Source organism: Arvicola amphibius, chromosome 11, assembly GCF_903992535.2.
Source record: "Arvicola amphibius chromosome 11, mArvAmp1.2, whole genome shotgun sequence".
NCBI classification, from domain to species: Eukaryota; Metazoa; Chordata; class Mammalia; order Rodentia; family Cricetidae; genus Arvicola; species Arvicola amphibius.
In genome coordinates, this window is record NC_052057.2 from 88,655,563 (window position 1) to 88,664,803 (window position 9,241).

General features: G+C 38.0%; 1 protein-coding gene across 2 annotated transcripts in view; it reads left to right on the forward strand.

The window, feature by feature from the left end:
• Rngtt (RNA guanylyltransferase and 5'-phosphatase) overlaps nt 1-8,884 on the forward strand; it is a 253,269-nt gene extending 244,385 nt beyond the window's left edge. For both annotated transcript variants that reach the window (XM_038346948.2, XM_038346947.2), the window contains exons 15-16: nt 5,087-5,210; nt 6,367-8,884. In XM_038346948.2, coding sequence (XP_038202876.1) covers nt 5,087-5,210; nt 6,367-6,530 — 288 coding nt within the window. In that variant the 3' untranslated portion in view covers nt 6,531-8,884. The remainder of the gene's footprint in view (nt 1-5,086; nt 5,211-6,366) is intronic.
• Nucleotides 8,885-9,241: the final 357 nt, after the last annotated feature.

Genomic DNA, 9,241 nt, shown 5'->3' on the forward strand with positions numbered 1-9,241 from the left:
TAGGACCAGAAGGGCACTCCTTGCCACACCCAGAAATTCTTTACCATGAGCAAATGGGAGGGGGGGGGAGAGAGGGTGTCCTACTTTGAACATCATTCTTGAAATTTCTAATTGGCATTCTTTAAGTATTCAGGGAACTGGGTGTGGTGGCTCAGGCCTTTAATCTGAGTTGAGGGGACTCAGGTGGGAGGATACCATGATTAGAGGCCAGCCTGGGCTACAGAGCATAAGTAAGTAATGAAAAAACTGGCGACTGTCTGAGTAATTGCTACAGATGGGGAGAAACTAGTATGTGGCAATTAAATCCAAGTGGTTTTCTGGATCAAGTCCTATTATAGATAATGACACAGAAGTCCTGATAGTCTTTATGTTATACCAATGTTAATTTTTTTAGAGTTGGTAGCTATACACTGATAAATGGAATATAAATGTTAGCAGAAAGTAGCAGAAGAAAATAGAAAATTTCCCCTACCACATTTGCAACTTTTCTGTCAATCTAAAATCATTCCTTGTTAAATGTTAAGAAAGTAGAAACTCCTGATGGCCTTCTTGGTATATGGGTAATTTTGTTTTGTTTTAATGACATCAGAGCAAACAGAAGCCACTTGATACAGCCGGCTGCCCTGAAGGCCCCTGTCCTACCACCAGAAATAGAACTATTCCCACTCTCTTTGTGCAAGCTGCCAACACTTAGTATGGCTTTTGAGGTTTTATTGTGTGTTCTCATTCAGATTATTAAATCAGTTTATAATATAGTAATGGGTATAGTGTGATTCTAATTTATAAATATTTTATTCTTTCTACTATTAAGCACTCATTAACTCAAACTAGGATAACAGAGTTGATATAGAAGACTGACAGGGGTCCTCTTTTAGTCAGTGATAATGTAATTGGCTGAAGATGAAGATGGATACTAAAATTAAGTCACTCCTCTGTACCTCATTCATTTTTTTCAATGAGACCATTAGTGGAAACTTTAGTTTGTGCATATATGAGAGATACTATTTTTACCAGTTAAATATATTTACCATCCAATCAGATGTTACCTTGAAGCCTGTCTCTAGTGGGAATATAATGTATATAGAACCATTTCTTGTTGAATATGGACATAAATTAAAGTTAGTAGTAACAGGTACATGCATTTTCTAGAAAGATTTTCCTGGATTCCTAATACTTGGCCAAGCAGCTGCAGTAGATAATTAATAATGCTACTCAATTGATGTAGTCAGATCAAACCACACATAATTTAAAATAAGTCTGAAACTGAGAACATAAGAGTGATAAACTCTATGATACTTAACCCCCAGTTGCTAGCTAGTGAAAGAACCAATCTCACTAGTTGACTAGCAAGCTAGATAACATTCTTCTAAAATGCCAAAGTTATAATTTTGTTGTCAGCTGCTTTCAGAGTACCTTTTCATGTCAGCACGATTCTATTCATGAGTTTACTTATAAAGTTGCTTAAAGAAAACAAGCAATGTTTCTTGTTAAAAGAAGTAAAAGGTGATACAACTAAGGGGAGAAAGCTATTGAGTCGTTGTATGATCAGAAGATAATGTTTTCTTAGAACTTACAGCAGCCTTCAGATGCTGTGCAACCTTATCAAAACCTAACTACCTCTTGCAGAAGGGGAAAAGTTGTGCTAGAATTCATATGAACTCTCAGGGATTCTACATAGCTGACAAATAGCAAAGTTGGAGTCCTGGCTTCCACCTACTGCAAAGCTACAGTGGTTTAAATGTCACACTTGGTCATTGACAAAGACAGGTAGATCACAGGATTACAAAATAGTCTCCACCTCCAAAAGACAGATGTGCTAGCACACACCTGTGATCTCATAGTACTTGGGAGATTGAGACAGGAAATTCATGAATTTGGGGACATGCTGAGCTATATAGGAAACCTCTCTCTCAAACAATAGCAAAAGCAACTAGAGTGGTCAGTGGAATAGGAAGTCCAGATATAAGTCCTCAACCTACAGACAAATGATACTGCACAAGGTAACACGATTACACAGCAGTAAAAGCTGATTTCCTCAATAAAAACTTCTAAGAAAACTGAACCTGCAAAAGAAAGAGGCTAGACCTCGCCCCTCTACCGTGTAAGAAATTAACTCCAAACTCGATTAAAAACTGAAGCATAAGACCTTAAACAATTGAGTATCAAAGGATTAAAAAACAAAACAAACAAAAATAGGAACACTTTAGGAAAAAATCTGGCAGTAACTTATTGGATGATACTAGAATCACAATCAGCAAAATGAAAAATGAATAGGGACATCGAACTTAAAACTCTGCCTCTTGTCATCAGAGCAGAAAGGTGGCCTATAGGACGGAAGAAAAGAATTATATTATCTGATGAGAGTTAATGGAAATTCAACAACACCAAATCCTTGATTAGAAATATAGGCACGCAAACTCAAAAATAAATAAAAAAGAGTACAAAATAACTAAAATATTTTGTCATTCAAATATTAATATCTATTAAATTTGTCTTCTTCTAATTGTTCTGTAATATATATCCCCTGTTAAAATAATAATTTACTCAAACTAAATATATATGAATTCATATTCAAGTAAGTAGAAAAAAGCATGACAAGTTTTCTTTTTTGTGGAATTCAGTGGGCGGGGCATCAAAATAAAAGGAAATTGGTTAAGATCTCTTGCCCTGTAGTTCACTAGGGGGACAAGAGAAGGGAAATGGGAGAAGTAATTATGGTCAAATATGTCATGTGCACAGATGTAAACCTCCAACTGAATTATGTTAATTTTTATAGTTAACATATGCTAATGAAATGTTTGGATTTTTTTTAAATACATAAATGTATCTGAACAAAGGCTTCTGATTCCAGCACTTGGCTAAGACAGATCACAAGTTTGAGGCCAGGGTGGTCACAAAGTGGGACCCTCTTTCACACACCTATACTCCCCAAATGGCAAAGGAGTTAAATAGATAGTTTTCCAGAAAAGGTATACATCCAGTAAGCACATGGAACCAAGAACCATAGTGTCGTAACATCTGGCACCTGTCAGGATGGCCAGCATCAAAGGATGCACTGTTAGTAATGTGATATGGTTTAGCCATTTTGGATAATAGCATAAAAGTTACTTGGAAAATTAAAAACTTGAATTACTATACGATCCAGCAGTCTCACTTCTGGGTATATACCCAAAAGAATTTAAAGCAGGTTCTCCAAGTGATAGTTATACCCTTATTTTCTCACAGCATTAGTTGCAGTAGCAAAGAGGTAGAAAAATGTCTGTCAACAGATGAATGGCTGAAGAAATTTAATGCATGTCTATAATGGTATATTATGTAACCTAAAAAGGAACTCTGTCCCATGCTACAATATGAATGAACCCCAAGGATGCTGTGCTAAAGCAAAATAAACTGCTTTAGAAACATAATTACTGTGTAGACCTACTCATTTGAAATGTATAAAGTAGAAATGGTAGAAAATCACAAGCAGAAAACAGGAAGGTCTAGGTATGTAGGAAGTGCAAAATTGTAGTATTGGAAGGTGCACAAGCTGGAAAAGTTGACTATACAGCAGTGAGTGTGTCTAGTACTGCTAAACTGTGCCCTTAAAATGCTTAGACAGGGTGTTGACTTTCTTAAAACTTTCTATTTAGTTACACTTTTACTGATTTTCTATTCTGTATCAGGCACTTTTTTCCCATGACCTTTAGAAATTCCTTTGCTTTTAGAGATGAGAAAATGTAGACTTTGAAAGACTTAGAAATTAATTCTGTTAAACTTTACATAGCATAACCCAGAAGTGGTTGCCTAGATTGAATGAGTTGCCCAGTGCCTGCATATGTGTAATGAGTCAAAAGTACAAGGAGATGGACTCCTGCTAAATCAGGGAAGGGAGAATAGAGTATGGATTATCTGAGGGCACACTGGCTAGGTCACTAAACAGAGAGCGTCTTTTTTTTTTTTTTTTTTTTTTCCCGTGGGGAGGTCAAGTTACAGAGCCAGATGGCTGGACATCCTGATCCTGTTGGACCTGTTGTTAGGCCTGTTGAAAATGCAAATGATCGATCAAAAGCAACACTCGTCTAGAAGGAAGGAAAGCAGTTTGAAAGTTTTTATCATGACACACCCTCTCTAATCTGTGAATTGAAAGCAGCTTTTAAAAATTTGCATCCCTTCATCTTCCTAGGTGGTAGTGAATATGTGGGCAGAAAATGAGAGCATTTCAAATAATGTTAATGAAGTTTAGTGATTACAATCTACCATATTGTGAGAGAGAGTTGTTAGTTCTGAAGGATGAAGACAGAATTCAAATATTACCATGACTGGCATTTGATTGGAAAAGTGCAAAGATAAGCTTAGGTTCCTTTTATGAAAACCATTCTCCCAGCCTGATGGAATATCTTTTAAAACTTACCATAGTTACCATGGAGACTTGGTGGCTTTGATAGAGTGTGTTGTAATCCATATTCAATTATCTGAAGTAAAGAAGCCAAGAAACACACCAGCTAAAGTCAAAGTAGTTTCCTCTCTAAATCCACACTCTCTGGTAAGATGAAAAGGGAAAATAGCCTAACAAGTAGGTTTAGGTTAATTATCACTGCCTGAAAATTAAAATTTAGGAAGCACATTGCCTGAAGTTGATGCTAGTGTTTATTTTTTTATGTGTAGTCCTTTTGCCTATAATAAAGAGATTTTTCTTGGGCTTTGGCAGAGGAATTTAAATGATAAGATCATTCTGAAAGTTGATGAACCTTAAGCGATATACTCAATTTCTGAAAGCCAGAGAAACACACACAGGATTGCAGGCATTGTCCCCATGGTAACATATTTGCATTTGGCCCAGAAGTGGCAGCTTTTTTGCTTAGCTTCTTTTAATTGCTATATATTGACAGCCATTTTCACAGCTCTGAAGTGTCAGATATGTGAGCATGTGTACTGGGAGTGTGCACCGTATCTTCAGGCTTGATTAGACACTTCAGATGACAAAGATCTCTTCTTGAAGAGCTACTGAGATGTTTTTGGCATTTCCTAATGTGTCTGTCACATAGTGGAAGCAAAAAGCCTTTCAAATGATTTAAATATTTTCATCAATTCTTTCTTAAAACAGGTGACAAAAGAACTAAAACAGTACGACAACAAAATTATAGAATGCAAATTTGAGAATAACAGCTGGGTCTTTATGAGACAGAGAATAGACAAAAGTTTCCCAAATGCCTACAACACAGCCATGGGTAAGTATGAACAGTAGCCATTACATTAAATTACAGAGTATTATGGCGTCAGAACCCACATGTATGGTTGATGCTGTCCTGCTTGATGAGGTAAACAGTCAGGCCAGAACCTTGCTAACCTCTAGTCAATTGGAAGTTGTCCTCCTTGAGCTGGGGAGCTGCCCTGTGTGCCTGCGAGGGCAAAAGAAGGCAGGAAGGTGGGTGCACACTGGTTGAACTTAATGAATGGCAACAACAGTGACAGCCACGATAATTTCTGATCTATTCAAAACTATTAAAACCATTATTTGCCAGATGGTAAGAAACAAAATTAGCAAGGGAAAATGTAATTTCCCAGTTCCTAAAATAACTTTACAAACAATGGAGAGAAAGTAAATGAGAACCATTTTAAAACATACAAATTGCCCTGCTGTCCTTCAGAATGTTCTTTGGATATAATCTGAATGTCTTAGAGATTTAGAAAAGTTTGTTGTTTTCATGAGGAACACCACAAATTCATTTGAGTTTATAAGGTGTTCTAGTAGTAGACATAGTGGAAAAGGTCGGTAAAGGACAGTGGGAGAGTGAAGGTTGGTAGACTTTGTCTAGTGTCCATTGCTGACGGTGAGGATGATCACAAGAAGCAGAAGAGTAGAGAGAGCGCCAGCGCAGGCTTCTCACCTTGAAATGCACACTTTCACATTCAGTGCCTTTTTCTTTTCATTTTTTTAAGTAGCTTGTGTGCTCTGACAAGATGAGTTCATTTCATTGTCTTCCCCCAACCCAAAAAAACCAAATAGATTAATAAAATGAAAAACATTGCTTCTAAATTTTGATTACTCAAAGAAAAGAAAAAAACTCCCTATTCCTAATAGTGGATATTGCTGTTGTATTTCCCAGAATGAACATCCTTCTGAGAGAAGGACTTGAAAACTTTAGTGTCAAAATTTTAGCTGAATAGGAACTTTTATGAGATGTGCTATACTGGGTTAAAATCCCTTAGCATTTTTGCTTAAAATTAATGCTCCAGCAAAGAGGAACCACTAGAAAAGCCCCTGACCTGAAGCCCAACGGTAAAAGGCCAGGGTTTTTCGGAGCTGCATGGAGAGCACCCTCAGCCTGCGTGGAGTCAGTTGCCTTAGTTATTTACCTGAGAGGTTGTCCCCTTTGTCCACAGCTGTGTGCAACAGCATCTCGAACCCTGTCACCAAGGAGATGCTATTTGAGTTCATTGACAGATGTTCAGCAGCTGCCCAAGGACAGAAGCGGAAATATCCCCTGGACCCTGACACGGAGCTTATGCCACCCCCACCACCCAAGAGACTGCACCGGCCAACCTAGTCCTGCCCGACCTCATGCTCAGGAGGAAAGAAGAGCCAGGAGACCGCTGTCGGCTCATTTTCACAGCCAGAGGATGAGAGAGACGGCACACGTGTCCTAAGGGAAGCCGTGGGGCCAGCCTGTATATATTTGGTACATTTGGTTTCTCAGAACCACAGTGCATCATGGACCTAAATATTTTATTTATACCTGATAAATTCAGCCTTACCTTGTGGAGTTTGAAGATTGAAATATCCAAAGGTTTAAATCAGATTGAAGTCAGTGAAGCAGAGGCCTTGTTTATATGTGAACAGATACCTTTACATTTGATTCACAACTAGCAATCTGAAACTGTGAGCACATTGAGTTTTTTAGAAGTTGGATTTTAAGTTTTCGTCTTAAAAATGTAGACAGTGACATTAAAAATTCTCGCTGTCACTTATCATGGATTTCCTATATTTCTGAATTTTCTATATTCTGAACAATGACAAGGTCAAGTATTATGCACATTAAACATTTTGGTCTGGCTATCCCATTTTAAAAAGGTTTTTTTGTTTTGTTTTTGGTGTGTGTGTATGTGTGTTTGGGTGGGTGGGTGAGAAGTAAAAGTAAAACAATAACAGCTCCTTCTCCCTGATGAATTGTATCCTTTCTTTAAAAAGTACTTTGAGTATTTTTTACCGTTTCTCTTGTTTGAGCCACAGTGTCAGATGTCTGGTGTTCCATCCTGGCAGTGGTTTTGAGTTACTATGTGCACTTAGATAACAGAGCCCAGGTCCTCGTGTGCTGCAGTCATCAGAACATCGCTTCTTTCAGACGCCAGAGCCCCTTCTGCTTTACCTCAGTGGGATCATCACACACCACTCACTGTGATCTCTGGGAGCAATAGCAAACACAAATGGTGTTGTGTTAGTTCCCTCAAACAAAGCGTCAGAAGCAATAGCAGCTTATTTCTTTAGTTGGAAGGTAATGTCAACTGAAGATGTTGTGTCTAGGAAGTGCTGTTCTCTCACTGGATAGATGCAGATGCATTGCAGAGACTGATGATGGAGGACAAGATGATGCTTCCACTGTTACAGTTGTGCCTGTGTCTGGGGGCTGATATTTCAGTGATGCGGCTTCACTTCCGTGTTTCCTATAGACAGTGGGTTTAAAAGGCAGCTAATGGTCCCTGACATTGTGAAAAAACAAAAAAAAAAAAAAAAACTGTTCTGATTGGCTTGTGAGGGAACTCAGAAGTAGCTACTGGCAAACAGCTTAATGTATTTATTTTTAGAGACACAGGTTTTAAGGATATGTATTTAATTAAAACAAATTTTCATGATCTGAATTTTTATATATGTATAAGCATATCTGTGAAAGTATATGCAACAGTGTATATTCTTGTACTGATACGGCAGAAGTGACAACCCAAACGCGCTACCTAGCAGACTGAGTATCTGATGAAATTTTTATTTGAATACCACAGAAGAACCAAAACTGTATTTATATGAATCTGAGTTTTAATGTTTTTAAACCTTTTCTTCTGCAGTACTTTTCTACATGGAATACTAGGGCTGTGCTTGGGCTTATGCCTCTGTTGTTCCCAAGTTATGTAATGTGTAGCAAATTTATTGAAAATGCTGTTTTAATGTTTTTTTCCTAGATTGCTTTTATATATTTGAGCACTGAAGGGATTTAAACTCCTGCCTGCTACAGTGATTGTTGAAGGAAAAGTCTTTCACATGGTGGATCCAAAGCTGCCTGTGGACTCCAGACAATCTAGTGTCTGCCTCACCAGGGTCAGTGACTTTGCACCATCCATGGTCCTACTCCTAAGCTGCTGCAAAAGCAGAGCCCTTCCAGCCCCTTCTCAGAAGGAGTAGCCAGCTTTTGCCGGTAATCTTAATAGAATCAAGATGTTTATGGTAACTCTAACATCTTAAATGAATTTTGTCCTTTTTGAAAAGGACTTACTTTTTCAGTTTATCTTTTTCTTTCAATTATGGTAGCATTATAATCATTGGTCTTCTCAGCAGATCCCATGTAGTCCCCAGACACACAGCCTCCTCAAGTATAATAACACAGTTAGGTTGTTGGGGGAAACCTGGAGGCAGGACTTGGACATCTAAAGGAAATGTTCCTTTCTTTTTGAGGGCAGTTCATCCCTTCTCAGCTCATGTTACGTTTTCTTTAGGTGACGTCTTCTAGACAAGAGTAAGAAGACTGTTTTCATGAGTTATTGCATGTAAAAGCTTGCTTTTTGTTTGGAAAAAAATGTGGGTGACCACTGCCTGGATGGTGACTTTGCTTTCCATGAAATACTCAGAAATGCCAGAACATTCCTTCCCTAATTGTGTGTCGGTGTGTAATGTAATAAAACTGCTGATGTGAAATAAGTGTGTCTTTCCTGTCGCGCGGGCCGTGACTCGGTGTCCCTTCTGCTGCATTGACTCTTGTTGCTGTTGGATTCATCTGGCTAGTTGCACTCTAAAGATTAAAGATTTGGAAGATCTCTTTTGTCTTCTGAGAGACTTGATTGACATGACAGTAGTTGTTTGAGATGTTTTTATTTTTGAAATCTAGGGTGGAGGTGCTTTATATATTTCTGTGCTTTTACCCCATCTCAGCAATCTACCAATGAGTATTCTCTTACATTATGTTTCATGGGTTTCTTTTAGACTATTTAGTAGTAAATGTCCTGAAGTAATGAGCCATCAAATGCTTATAAAGATTATGCATTTTTGTATGTG